Source organism: Podospora pseudopauciseta, chromosome 1, assembly GCF_035222475.1.
Source record: "Podospora pseudopauciseta strain CBS 411.78 chromosome 1, whole genome shotgun sequence".
NCBI classification, from domain to species: Eukaryota; Fungi; Ascomycota; class Sordariomycetes; order Sordariales; family Podosporaceae; genus Podospora; species Podospora pseudopauciseta.
Window position 1 is genome coordinate 6,028,595 of NC_085892.1, and position 13,474 is coordinate 6,042,068.

At 53.2% G+C, this 13,474-nt stretch overlaps 6 protein-coding genes across 6 annotated transcripts; 4 read left to right on the plus strand and 2 right to left on the minus strand.

Annotated features, from left to right (window-relative positions):
- Window positions 1-299: 299 nt before the first annotated feature.
- On the minus strand, window positions 300-2,101 carry QC763_116590 (uncharacterized protein). The gene is made up of 2 exons (XM_062908234.1): window positions 1,705-2,101; window positions 300-1,641 (listed from the first exon to the last, which is right to left on the minus strand). Exons 1-2 carry the CDS (start codon window positions 1,708-1,710, stop codon window positions 511-513), a joined length of 1,137 nt encoding a protein of 378 aa, XP_062771310.1. The 5' UTR covers window positions 1,711-2,101; the 3' UTR covers window positions 300-510.
- RPP2B (60S acidic ribosomal protein P2) lies at window positions 1,929-3,182 on the plus strand. Its single transcript, XM_062908235.1, has 4 exons — window positions 1,929-2,447; window positions 2,514-2,682; window positions 2,744-2,873; window positions 2,930-3,182. Exons 2-4 carry the CDS (start codon window positions 2,524-2,526, stop codon window positions 2,974-2,976), a joined length of 336 nt encoding a protein of 111 aa, XP_062771311.1. The 5' UTR covers window positions 1,929-2,447; window positions 2,514-2,523; the 3' UTR covers window positions 2,977-3,182.
- A 767-nt stretch (window positions 3,183-3,949) lies between these two features.
- QC763_116610 (uncharacterized protein) lies at window positions 3,950-6,775 on the plus strand (the record flags this gene model as incomplete). The annotated part of the gene is made up of 1 exon (XM_062908236.1): window positions 3,950-6,775. The coding sequence occupies one exon, from the start codon at window positions 3,950-3,952 to the stop codon at window positions 6,773-6,775; it is 2,826 nt and encodes a 941-aa protein (XP_062771312.1).
- Window positions 6,776-7,697: 922 nt separating this feature from the next.
- QC763_116620 (uncharacterized protein) lies at window positions 7,698-9,230 on the minus strand (the record flags this gene model as incomplete). Its single annotated transcript, XM_062908237.1, has 1 exon — window positions 7,698-9,230. Exon 1 carries the CDS (start codon window positions 8,979-8,981, stop codon window positions 7,698-7,700), a length of 1,284 nt encoding a protein of 427 aa, XP_062771313.1. The 5' UTR covers window positions 8,982-9,230.
- A 222-nt stretch (window positions 9,231-9,452) lies between these two features.
- QC763_116630 (uncharacterized protein) lies at window positions 9,453-10,775 on the plus strand. The gene is made up of 3 exons (XM_062908238.1): window positions 9,453-9,839; window positions 9,937-10,178; window positions 10,529-10,775. The coding sequence occupies exons 1-3, from the start codon at window positions 9,705-9,707 to the stop codon at window positions 10,668-10,670; spliced, it is 519 nt and encodes a 172-aa protein (XP_062771314.1). The 5' UTR covers window positions 9,453-9,704; the 3' UTR covers window positions 10,671-10,775.
- Window positions 10,776-11,080: 305 nt separating this feature from the next.
- QC763_116640 (uncharacterized protein) lies at window positions 11,081-12,463 on the plus strand (the record flags this gene model as incomplete). Its single annotated transcript, XM_062908239.1, has 2 exons — window positions 11,081-11,137; window positions 11,279-12,463. 2 exons carry the CDS (start codon window positions 11,081-11,083, stop codon window positions 12,461-12,463), a joined length of 1,242 nt encoding a protein of 413 aa, XP_062771315.1.
- Between the last annotated feature and the right edge of the window lie 1,011 nt (window positions 12,464-13,474).

Here is a 13,474-nt window from a genome sequence, read left to right on the forward strand (position 1 = left end):
GGGGCAGAGACTCTAGGCCCTGATTGGCCAGCCTCGCACCTTCGCTTGTCCTCCAACACAAATGACAGCCGGAGTTCAACTCAAGAAACATTAGCCGAATGCAAGTCTACAAATGATATGTGATATTAATCAGCACAATATTTACAAAGTCTATGTATGTATGTGAGGCTGAAGATACTAGGTGGGGTGGAGCACCAACATTCCACGACGACACAGCAAGCAGAGAACAATGAAGATGCAGAAATAAAACATGATTTGTAATAACAACGCTCACATCGACTCTATTACGAGTTCGAGCTTGCTACGATGCAAGTATGTTTGAGCAGTACCTAGGAACACAAAAACCCAACTCCAATGCTGATGCGGTATCTCAGTTGCTGCAACCACTGCGCCATGCTGAAACATCCCAGAAATCCAGTCTTCCGTTGTTCCCTTATGCACCGGCCTGCCCCTGAAGCCTCTATCCTGGGTCCCAAGACCGTAACTCCAAACATGAAAACCAAAGTATCATCAACGCCGGCTGGCTCTCATGGCCTCTAGAGCCTTGCGTTTTCGCTCTTCCTTCTCGCGCTTCAGCCGCTTCTCGCGTTCCTCTTCCTGCTTGTCCTCTAGGCGAGCACGACGTTCAGCCGCCGTCTCTTCGACTTCAATGTCGGAAAGACCAGCCTCCATGTCAGACTCATCCGACATGTCGTCATATCCACCGCGACGGCCATAGGCATACGGGTCGTCTTCATCTTCATCATACTCAACAAAGTCGTCCAGGTCGTCGTCCTCTTCCTCGTATCTTGAGCGAGAGCCGCCATATCGGGGACGTTCGCGTACCTTGTCTCGCGGGTCACGATCAGGGCCGCTGCTGCTAGCCTTTGGCTTGGTGGTAGCACCTGGCCGGGGTCGTGCTGTGCCGGTATAACCAGTTGTCGCCAAGGCAGCCTTCTTGATCTTCTTGTTCTCCTCCTCGGCCGCTGCTTTCGCTTTGGCACTCGAGGCTCCAGGAGACACACGATTCCGCTCGACTCCATTTTTTGGAGCTGTTCGAGATGATGCAGGGGGGGCTGCAGAGCCTTTCCTGCCGGCGACCTTGGCCTGCTTTGCCTGGTCCGCCTTCAGCTCTTTGCGCTCCTTCATGGTCAGGTTCCTCTCCACTGGCTTGTGACTGATCTTGCCAAGCGATTCCCGTGCCTCCTGGTTCTCACGTGCCCTCGCCATAATTTCTGCAAATGACCGCTTCTTTGGGGGGCCCGAGTCCGATGGTGATGGTCGGTTAGCGACAGGCCGCGATGGCAGAGGCTTGCTGCCATTGGAGGAGACACCTGGACGGGTGCCATTGGTCACAACTGTGCTTGGTCTGGTTGCTGACGCAGTCGTCGATTTGACTGGTGGTCGCGATGACCCAGAGTATGCGCTTCCGGAAGCGGTTGTGGACTTATCTATCGGCCGGGAAGCTGGTTTTGGGGAGCTGATGTTGGGCCGCGATAGCCCATCTGCGGTGGTCTCAGTGCGCGGTGCCTTTGGGAGCGTGTTACGCAAATCATCCTCGGCCTTTCGTTTGGGTGCCGTCGTGCTATGTCGCGATGTGGGGTTTGAGGTCGGTGATGGGCTGGGTTTCTCGCCAGTGATGGCCCCAAGAAGGTCCGCAATCTAACCACAATCGATATCAGTATCAGGGGTGCGGAGACCGAGGAATCAGCACAAAATACGTACCCCCATCGTCGCGCGAGTACAGCAGTATGGGCGGGATGCCGAACCCTAAATCTCGCAGTTGTCGTGATCCCTCCCCAACCTCATACGATTTGTTGGCGCGAAGTCATCGAGTGAAAACGCCAAAACGGGCCTTGCCACTGAGCGTTTGCTGTGTCGCTGTGCCAAGCGCTCAGCTATGCGGGGAACACCAGTGCTAGAGTGCTGTAAATCTGGTGAAAGCGGCTGAAATTGCGATTTTTAGGCTCCGCGATTGGGAGCGGAAACAGAAGCGGTGTGAGTCGTGGGAAAGAGAAAGGGAAGAAGTCTGCGCGGTCGATGGGGACTTCAATGCTGGGAGCGCAGGCTGCTTTTAACTTGCGGGCAAACAGCCTGGCCTGGCTCGTCCTGGTACAGTTCCAAGCCAAGAATGACCAAGAGACCCACTGCAAAGTCGTAACACGAACCTGGGAGAAGCTCGGAGTCAGGTGTCACCGGTTCCGGAGATCCTGCCAAGCCGTGCCCGACTCAATTCATTACGTCAGCAAGAGCACGCACCTCCATGCCCTAGAGCAGCAAGCAGTCAGGTGATTAGTGGGGTAGGAATTTGCGGGCACAGGAACCAAAATTGTAAAATATTCCACCTTGGCTCGGGAGCTTTTATCACCGAACACAGCAACACCGCCCAGAACTAAGAAGAGTCTTTCTCCGCACAAGCCAGCGGTTAAAATTGATTGACATCTCTTGTTCTTTACTTCTCCTAAAGAGTGAGTTTCCCTTTCAGACCCGACGCAGTTTCGAGACTCCGAGGACTAATCACCAAGTCGCTACAGAACAGCCAAAATGAAGCACCTCGCCGCTTACCTCCTCCTCACCCTCGGTGGCAAGGCCACCCCCTCCGCTGCCGACGTCAAGGCCGTTCTCGAGTCTGTCGGTATCGAGGCTGACTCTGACCGCCTCGACAAGCTCATCTCTGAGCTCAAGGGCAAGGACATCAACGAGGTACGACCGATCGCACAAAGTCGCAAGTGGCGGAAACAATTTTGCTAACATTGCTCGACAGCTCATCGCTGAGGGTTCTTCCAAGCTCGCTTCCGTCCCATCTGGCGGTGCTGGTGGCGCTGCCGCCGCTGGTGGTGCCGCCGCTGCCGGTGGTGCCGCTGAGGCTGCCCCTGAGGAGGCCAAGGAGGAGGGTATGTACCGTGACAATATCTGCTGCGGGAAGGACAGTTCGCTAACAATCTCGCAGAGAAGGAGGAGTCCGATGACGACATGGGCTTCGGTCTCTTCGACTAAGCGCGCCATATCGTCTTCGTTTCCGAACAAGAGCTGGGCAAATCCGAAGAACCTTAACGACTTATGCGGATGTCTACGGCGTTATCTACAGGCCATCGGCCTCGGCTGCGGACCAGGAGTTTTGGGATTTGCGCGGGCAGGTTTCTGACATCGTACAACGGCATATAGGCGGGGCAATAAAAAGCACCAAGGCTCTCTTCGGACAATGATGTTCTTTGCATTTTGATTTGTGACATTTGTTCTTTTACTCCGATTGACATGACTCTTCTGGTTGCGACTTTGAAGCGCTGTGATGTTGATCGAAACACAATTGGGACTGGCATGCGCATGTTTGCAAGCTCTCAGCTCAACAGCAGCTCTCCCTGTTATCGATTAATCGCTTATCAGAAGCCATGGTGGGATGTGCAAGTGGGCCTGGGACGTTGAAATGAGTGGACAATTCTTGCCTGAGGCACCGAAGCAGGCGGATGATGAAGTGGCTGGGTAATTGCCTGCATATGGAAAGCGGAGGGGACACGCTGAAAACGCCCTTGGCAATGCCCGGAACGCGCTAGCCTGCCCAGTTTTTTACGGTTGCTGGGTAACGGGTCCAGGAGATGGTGCGTTGTCATTGGCTGCTCCACTAGAGGCCAAAATATTCCCTCGAATTGGCAAAAGCCCAGCGTCACCCCATCTTTCCCTTGTCCACCTGCCAACTCTTGTCGCAAGTCCCATTCTCGGTAAAGATGCCATCGCGACAACGGTAGGCCTAATCGACACGATCACCAACACTTCCAGCTTATCGCCAGTTGTGCCAATTGTGTTTTACTCAAAATCAACAGTGGTGGAAAGTATCGGATAGCACACGCGGTGTGAAGCGACGACAGACAGAAGCCGACGAAAACCAGCCACCAAAATTCTAAACAACATTTCAACAACAGCTGCCCCATAGAAAGGGGGGCCGCCCGAAAAAGTAAACAATTGTCGCCCATTCATGAACGACATGGCCACCGCCGCATCACCAACGCCAGTTGGCGGAGGGAGTCACCTCAACGCTCTGGGACGTAGAACATCCGCCAGACAAGCGCTCCGCCGCCCGACTTCGACGTCGCTATCTTCGAGGTCGCAGCTCGGCCGTAGCGAGTCTAGCCCTGCTGTCAGCGCATCTCTTTCTAGCACAACTTCGCGAGAGACGAGGGCGCATTCTCAACCTCAGTCAAACCAGCAACCAATTACTTCTGCGCTGCATGACAGCTCCGACGATGAGGAGCCGGTGGTACCTATGAAGCTTAGCGCTTTGACAAAGGCATTGCTTAATGATGGTGCGTCCGAGGGAGTGTCCAGGGGGGGTGCGCAGTCTGTTGTCTCTGGCCGTGCTGCTTCACCGCCACAACGTCCTGCTTCGAGGGTGACGAGGAGGTCGACTGCTAGTGTTTCTGCTTCTGCCGCTGTGGAGGATAGCGAGACTGCTGTGGGGGAGGTGAGGCAGACGAGACGGACGGCGAGGACGAGTAGTGTCCAGCGTGGGGTTACGGGGAGATCTTCACCCCCAAGGGAGACGAGCCCTGCGCCTCAGCCACGGAAGCGCGTTGTGCGATTGAGCAATACCAGTGCTGGGAACAATGCTTTCAACTCGAGCTTTAATGGTAGCTTTGAGTCGAGTGTGAGGAGGTCATTGTCTGGTACTACTGGCCGGAGCAAGAGACAGGAGAGTGCCGAGGTGGTTGAGAAGAAGTCAGTTCAGGCTCCGGTGCCCGTTGAGCCTGAGCAGCAGGAGGTTGAACAGCAGCTTGCTGATATCAACACACCAGTTGTGCCTGTGAGGACGGTACGCATTGCCGTCGGGTCATCTGGCAGCAAGGGGAGGTCAGATAGTTCTTCAGGTCACTCCAAGAGCTCCCGGGGATATAGCGATCATGATCAGGAGTTGGGTGAGGAACCCGCGACTGTTGGACGGTCTGTTGCTGTTGCTCCTCAAAGTTCTATGCGGATTGGGAGAATAGGGAAGATGGGCGGGAGCTTTCTCAGTGGCCCGGCGCGTCGTGGAAGGAGGAGACAGAGTGAGGAGGATGGACAAGATCATGGAGAGGGTGATGCTTTTGGCAGTGGTCAGGAGCCTGAAAGCCAACAGCCTCAGTATATGGGCCTCGGTATGGAGCAGCCACAATCATCATTCTTGGCTTCCAACTATCGCGAGTTTGCTGCTGCTTCTGGTAGCCCTGTTAGCTCCAGGGATCCCTCAAGAGCTGCGGTCCGCAGAGGGACCTCGGCTAGCGTTTCTCCGCCAGAGGTCAGGGAGCTTGAAAGAAGCCACCTCGAGTTGGACTTCAAGATTCCTACACCCCCACCACGTGTTCCTTCCAGTCTTGGGAAGGAGAACCAAGCCCCAGCGGCGCAAAAGCCAAACCCAGTGGTGATCTCCCTTTTGGATGACACCAAAGAGCCGGCGAAGCCCACCCAACCACTTGTAAGCGACATCAGAGCCAACGCAGCACCATCCCAACGAGCAGCATCCCCTGACCGCAAGGTTCTGGCACAGAAAAGCGAAAACACCCCCCGCCGCGCCGCACCACCACCGCCTCCGAAAATGTCAGTGCTTGATGCTGCCACAGCCAACGCCGGTGCTTCTACTACTACACAGGCTAGCAAGAAGAGGCAGGTCATGCTCCGAGTCAACGGCAGGACGTACACCAGAATCGACTGTATAGGCCGTGGCGGTTCGGGTAAGGTGTACCGGGTCTCTGCGGAGAACGGCAAGATGTTTGCCCTCAAGCGTGTCTCTCTTGAAAGTGCCGATGAAAATACGGTGAGAGGATTCAAGGGGGAGATTGACCTGCTCAAAAGGCTGCACGGCGTTGACAGGGTGATTCAGCTGATTGATCACGAGTTGAACCTGGAGAAGCAGCTTTTGAGTGTGCTCATGGAGGTGGGCGAACTCGATTTTAATACTCTGCTGAAATCCCGACAGAGCGCCACGGAGGGGGCGAGGTTGGATCCGGTTTTCATCAGGTACTACTGGAAGGAGATGCTCGAGTGCGTGCAGGCTGTTCATCTCAAGGATGTAGTGCATTCGGATCTCAAACCGGCCAACTTTGTGCTCGTGCAGGGGAGGCTCAAGCTGATTGACTTTGGGATTGCGAACGCGATCCAGACGGAGATGACGGTCAACGTGCACAGGGAGACGCAGATTGGGACGCCGAACTACATGTCGCCCGAGTCGCTGATGGACTCGAACCAGTATGCTTTTACGTCAGCGCACAATGGCAAGTTTTCGATCCCGCCGCCTCTGCAGCATCACCAAAAGGGGACTCCGAGGATTATGAAGCTGGGGAAGCCGTCGGATGTTTGGTCACTGGGGTGTATCTTATATCAAATGGTTTATGGTCTGCCGCCATTTGGCAAGATTGCGAACCAGATGTCGAGGTGTCAGGCGATTATCAATTGGGCGTATCAGGTTGAGTTTCCCGAGGTCACGGAGGATGGGAGCCGGGTGCCGCCTTCGCTGATTAGGACGATGAGGAGGTGCTTGAACCGGGAGCAGAAGGAGAGGCCTACTTGTGAGGAGCTGTTGGCGGATACGGACCCGTTTTTGTATCCCCAGGAGTTTGACCCTGGTGTTTATGCCATGGCTGAGCAGGGCAAGGTGCTGCCTATTACGGAGGAGTTATTGGGGAGGATTATCCAGAGTGTGGTGCAAAGGTGTGGGGAGAGAATGCCGACGCCGGAAGAGATCAAGAGTGGGATGCTCACGCAGGGGTATTGGGCTGGGGTGAAAAGGGTGGTTACCGGTGCTAATAGCAGTGGTAATTCCTCGAGGTAACCCCGGGGGAGGGTTTTTGAAAACAAAAGACAGGTTGGAGGGCATGGGAGTGTATTGTTGGATTTTTATGTGTGTTTGGATAAGGTGTACATATACGCACACGCGCACGAGCGCGCACAGGAGACTTGGATGGAGGGTGTCTTTGGACATCAAATCAGGGCAAGAAGAGGAGGATTATTGTTCGAGGAGTTGCAAGGGTTGGGTGATGGGAGTTGGGGTTTTCTTTATGTTGACGAATGTTATGACGACCAAAAAGGATACTTTGATACCTGCTGGGAGGAAAGGAAGTTTGGGCGTTTAGCTTTTTCTTTGCAGTCTGTCGTTTCTGGAAGGGGGACTTGTTTTTTAGGGGTGTGATACCCCTTTCTGGAAGAGTAGTGTATTGTTTCAGCTCTTTGCTACCTCTTTTCTTACTTTTTACTATACCACACTCGACACACGCAAGGATACAGCGCTAGGATATTTTTTGCGGGGGGACGATTGTTGTTTGAGTATTGGGTCGACGGGTCTGTTTGGCTCTGGATAGAAGAGCACATAATACCACTTGAGCAGTATTTCTTTGCTATCAATAACTACTTTAACTCTACTACTCTTAACTTTTGGGGCTGGGTGGGCTGTACAGACTTGAAGATGCTGTGAAGTCGAACTTGCTTCTAAGATGACTGCCTACAGTCGTGATGCACTTACTGCCAAAGGAGGTTGGTTGATCCTTGCTTCATATAAACATATTCATACACAGTAGCTCTTTTGGTGCTCAAATGGCGTACATGTACCATGTGTAGCCAAACACATACTGTTAATCGTCCTCCTGATCCACACATATCATACATAATGAAGCATAAGTTTACATATCCTGCTCTATCAGCATCTCTTACACCGATTACGCCACCTGGGTATCTGATTTCCTCCTCTATCACAGTATCTACAGCTCCTCCTTCCCGCCTTGAGCGGCGTTCTTCTTCTTGCCCCCCTTATTATTCACCCTCCTCTGCTCGGTCACCTTCTTAAGCAGCTCATGACTCCAATGCTCTTTGTCCTTCTTGTTTCCCTTGACCCACAACCTCGCATGCCAATCCCAGCACCTCTCCACAGGCTCTTTGCCTTCTTTGTGTCTCCCCTCACAGACAACATCTGTTTGCTGTGTTCCAATGGGCCACTCACCGAGCGAGGCGCCCATGTCGCCATCAAGGAAGTTATCCAGAACCAAGATGGCTGCTTTCCTGGCCGCTGGCTCAAAGTCACCATTGTTTTGGTCCTGGAGGTTCATAATTTGAAGGATCTGCTCCATGCCGTTGTTGGAGAGGAAATGAGACCGGATTTTGGATGATTTCAACAGGCCAGAAATGGAGGAAATGCGAGCTTTGGATACCGCTGGGTCGGGTTGCCCAGAGGAGGGAATGAGCCGCCAGATCAGGGTGGAAAGCGGCTCGTCTGAGCAAGAAGAGGCAAGGAGTTTGGGCCAGTGAGTTTCGATTTCGGAGAGGGCTTTGGGGTTGTTTTGCGTGACTGATGACAAGGTAAGTGCGGCCACTCTGGCGCGAGAGAGAGTCTCGGGTGATGGAGAAGCGGTAAACAAGGCGGGGGTGTTGGCTAGGCAGAAGAGGTTGGCGATGGTGTCGTAGTCTTCTGCTATTTTGAGGCCGTAGTAGATGTCATGGGAGACGTCAGAGAGGCTTTCCAGAGCTGAGTCGATGTCCAGGCCCTTCTTAAGATAGGTCAGAGACTCGAAAAAGGCGGCCGCGTCGTTTCCAGCGTGAGGATTGCTTTTGGGTGGTTCCTTGATCTTGCCGTCTGGATCGTATTTCGGGGCGTTTTTGGGAAGTTTTCTGGGCCTTTGTGCTGGTTCTGGTTCTGAATCAGGGGTGTCGACGGTGACTATGGAGGAGTCTACTGGAAGGCCGACTAGTGATGGGTCAACCTCCTCATCTGGGATGTTGATTTTGGCTTCCTTTTGGCCGGTGTTGATGTCGAGCCTGACGTGAAGACCTAAAGGAAGATCCTGATCGGGGTGAACGATCTGGAACTCGTGGGTTGGCTGGAATATTTTGGGATAGCATTCAGCTGGATCAGTTGTGTGGCATATGAGTTCCACCTCCGCAGTTGGCGACGTTGATGGCGGTTCCTCTGATGCTGTTGTGCCTAAAACCATGAGGCCTAAGAGGCTAAGAAGGCTGATGGGAAGCATCTTTAACCGGGTTTGAGCCATCTTGTTGAGTGTGACGCCCAGCTGAGGGAAGGGCGCTTTAGTCAGCGGAGCTGGCTGAAGTGATGTAGATGGTGGTGAGTTGAAGCCGTCAACTGATGAGATGAATCTAAATTCTTGAACAGACGCAAACTTGTCCTCTTATTGCAGGTCTCACACCTGCTCAAAGCCAAATGACTCAATTAGAAGGTAAAAGAAAGGACAGATTGGCTATTGTCTTCAACTTTGCCTCCTTGAAATACCTCCCCAAAAGGGGCAAAGCGAACACATTGTAATCGAGGGCTGGGTGTATACTTTACGGGGCAAATGCTGATTGGGTAGGCGCTTGCTGACACACCCCACCGTTGGCCGCAGCCTTCAGCCTTGCGGGAAGACCAACGCCACAAAAGAGAGCTCTGACATCAAAGTCACGTGCAGCTTTCGCAACCTGTGGATGCCAAGAGCGGGATGCATGCTTGATGAACGCAAGGTCATTGGCAAATTGTCACTCACCAACATCTTTCCAAGCGACTCGATTGTTTGGAAACCCTATAGCTTCGATATTTGAGTTTCCGGGCTCGTCCAACTCCCGATTGCGGTTTTGACTCTTTTCCCGGGAGCAAAGCAAACAAGAGCGGGGCTGCGGAGGACCAAGGTGGGTCCCCTGAGCTCTACGGATCAAGAACCCAGCTCCACGCGCAAACCGACCGCCCGATCCCACAAGTGACGACGACGACAACCACCACCATGTCGGCTATCAGACAGAGAGCGGCTCTGCTCGCCCGGCAAGCCCGGCCGCAGACTGTTCGCAACACCAGACGCTATGGCTCGAGCCACGGTCACGACCACCACCACGAGCACACGGTCGAGGAGAAGCTTGGAGTACGTTTACCCATGGCCAATTCGGTCATGATGTCGCTTGGGACCATCAGAAAGTAGAGGACATGTGTTACGAGCCGGCGCTGACTTGTTGGAATAGACTGGCTTCTATCTCTCGGCCGCTACCCTCGCTGGTACCTGGGTTGTTTACAAGGCCTCTCGCCCCGGCACAGACGGCGAGCTGTCGACATTCAGCAGGTGGTTGAAGGAATGGGCGGACCTCCACCAGACTTGGGAGACACGAAACGATCTGCTCGCTGCTGCTGTCGAGCAAGCCGCCGCAGACAGACATCTCCTTCTCAACGCCCCGCGCAACAGAACCCACGATTTGAGATTTCCCGAGTACGTTTTGGACTTTCCTATCCCTACAGTATGAAGAGGTCTTGAGAGAGCAGCGTTCTGCCTTGCTGGAGTACCGTTGCATATTTCGAGGACAGTTACTCGCGCAACTGGCGTCTGAACTGGATATTGCAAGGAGACCCTCTTGGGCAGCTCCTGTCTTGGCAAGGAGGCCTCAATTGGGTCTAATTGCTGGTTGTCCAAACCCTCAACTGAGGCTTCTTGTGCTCAACCAGGCCGAGATAGCCGGGCGGGCAGTCGTTCTCCCAATGCCTGAGCCCATGAGACAGGCGTTGTGCTCTCAAGCCCTTAGACTGCTATTGGTGCACTGCATGCATACTGACACGTGACAGGGTCTTCAACACCGGTTCCCCCTTTAACGTTCCGGCTGGACACTACGTGAACATTGACAAGGTGGTTGCCCATTACCAGCAGCAGCATCTCAAGGAGGAGGAGCGCAAGGCCAAGAAGCTTGCGGCGGCCGCCCAGCAGTAGCTACTTCGTTTGAAGAAGGTCCTACATCGTTATTTCCTCGCGCGTTCATCATACCAAGATACATTATCCACTTTGGGATGTTGTGGCACATGTACATAGGTAGAATCCGAGCGGCATTGGTCAACCACAACACAACGTCGCTTCCTTAACCTTTTCTCGATACACCACCGTGTTCCTTCTTCCTTCTGCCACTCCGTTGCTTCTTCACTTGCACAAGCGCTCCTTCTTTTGACAGAGTCGTGTACCATCATCTCTCTCACGGGCCGTTGGGGTTTTCTGTTTCGCTGCCTACGCGCGAAGCTCAAGCACATGCACACATTACCGATAACATTTTCCACTCAGCCATTGGAACTGGCACCCTTTTTGGACGACAACTTTCTTAGCTGACATTACTTTTGTACCCTATCACCATGGGGTCGGTTGCCACCAACGCATGGGGCTCAATTGATGCCCGCAAATCAGCCAAGGCACGTCGTTTGTTCTTTCCCTCGCTCTATCTTCCCCCCCTTCCTTGAAACACCCCAGTTCACAAGACAACCGCCAATGCCAAGAACACAGTAGTGAATCCATTTTTTGGCCTTGCTAACACGCTTGCTATGGCTCCATAGATCACAAAAGCTCAAGAGTCTCGTCCACCCAGTGACACACCCGCAATTTACGTCGACTTGATTGACCCGGACATTGGCTATGGCGTCTTCGCTGCCCGTGACTTCAGCAAGGGGGATTTCATCTTCCACGAGGCCCCTTTGATTGACCCAACAGACTTCTGCGAGCTACGTGAGTTGAACGATGAGCACCATGGACCAGGGCAGATGCTAGATCTTGTCACTGCGTTGTCGTTGGCTGACGCCTCCCAAATGCGGTTTGCCTTCCCTAAACTGGCCGCGGAGCTTGGCAAGACATTGCCTACCTCCCAGGAACTTGCAGGTGCCGATTTGAATCCACTTTTGGGGACAAGACTTGTACATGGACAACTGGCTTGGCCTCCAAATGAGTTGTGGGAGAAGTATGACAAGTATATCAAGCGCATCAGGGAAGGAGTTGTGGCTCGAGGCGGTGGCTCCAAGGCATCTGTCGAGGACAGAGTGAAGATCGCAGCCGACTTTTTCCGGAGTCATGCCTTCCAGGCCGAGATAGAGGGAAACCAGAACCCACATCCCGCGACGACGCGGCCTGCCACGATATATCTCCTGGCAAGTTTGGTCAACCATTCCTGTCAACCCCCCGGGGCCAGACGGGTACTCAAGAGGAGGACAGCAGCTGAGGATTCGCCCGTTGTTGCCCGAGAGGCCCCAGAGCTCCGCCTCGCAAACTTCCTCGCAAATTTGAAGAAGGAGAGTGAAAATGCAGACAACACGGCCAGCAGCAGCAAAAGTCCCAGCACCGGTGGCAAGGCGGGTACCAGTAACAACAATACTGCCATCGGCAGCGGCAGCAAAAACAATGCCGACGATCCAGACGCCATCACCCCAGCCCCCAAGACGGCACAAGAGTCCACTGGCACCAAGGACTTCAGCGAACACTCTGACCCTGACGACGGCGAGGAAGAAGAAGACAATGCGTCGGGTTCGAATTCCCTCAACCAACGGCAGCGAGGACCCAACTGCGAGTGGCGCATTGGCCCAGGGCAGCTCGCAAAGTTTGTACTACCGCATCACATTGCTGTGAAGGCTACGAGGGATATCAAGGCTGGGGAGGAGCTCACGTGGGACTATGGAAAGAAGAAGCAAGGGTTTTCTTGTCGTTGTGCGACGTGCCGTGCCGGGACGGGCAGGTCTTGCTGTTATTTGTGAATAGCAAATGGCAAAAAATTTGGTCGTTGGGTCAGAGGGGTGTGCTTTTGGTGGAAGATGAGGAATGCGGATCAGACGCATTTCAACCTGTGAGGTAGTCTATGGCGTGAAGAAGACTGGGATCAGGGTTAAGCTGGTATTGTTCAAAATAGCGGATTTGTTGGGGTTGTGGTTCAGAGTTCCATGGCGGGGTTAGATAGAGTCACCAGGTTCTGGAGAGGATAATGCAAAGCGTTTGATATTGGTAGCTGGCTCTGGAAGAGTTGGAAGGGATATAATATGTTGACAGCACTGAATATCAGCAATTTCACACTCGTGAATTGTTCTGGACGGGTCGTGGCCAGTTTCAGGGGCGATGGCTGTTTCTGATTGCGGGGGAGCTATCTACCATGTTGTGGACGACAACTATTTGCTGGTATTAACCTTGAAAAAGACAAGATCCACGGGAAGTTGGATGTGGTTAGACTAGATCTTTCGGAAGCGAGTTGATCATTGATGCTTTGATATGATTGAAAGCTTGCTATCAAATTCCATCATTCCAAAGGGAGGGGAGTTCACCATCTCTCCTGAAGGTCAATCTTGGATAATGATTCGGCATGTTTGTACACAGGGCACAAGTCATGTACCTCGAGGGAGAGCCAAGAGGGCAGTCAAAATGGTGTAGATCAGAGGAGCTAGCAGAACCATCCCCTATCTTCTGGGCCCTTTGACAACAAGAATAGCAGTCTAGGTGACTTAAGACGACAAGGAAGACGTTCGTTGCGCTCGTGTTAGCAAAACGCATCAAGAAGGCAAACAGAGCCGGGATACAATACACACAAATGCTGGCATCATGAATTGCTCGAATCAGGAATGTGTTATTGGTCTAATTTCAGACTGATAACTACGGCCTAGACGTCTGTCCCTTTTTTGTTGGCATGAATCATCATGAAGAGGTCCCTCCAGGAGCTCTCTGTTCATCACTTCAGAGTGCACCATCAAGCGTTGTGCGTTTGTTGTTGTCGGAACCAG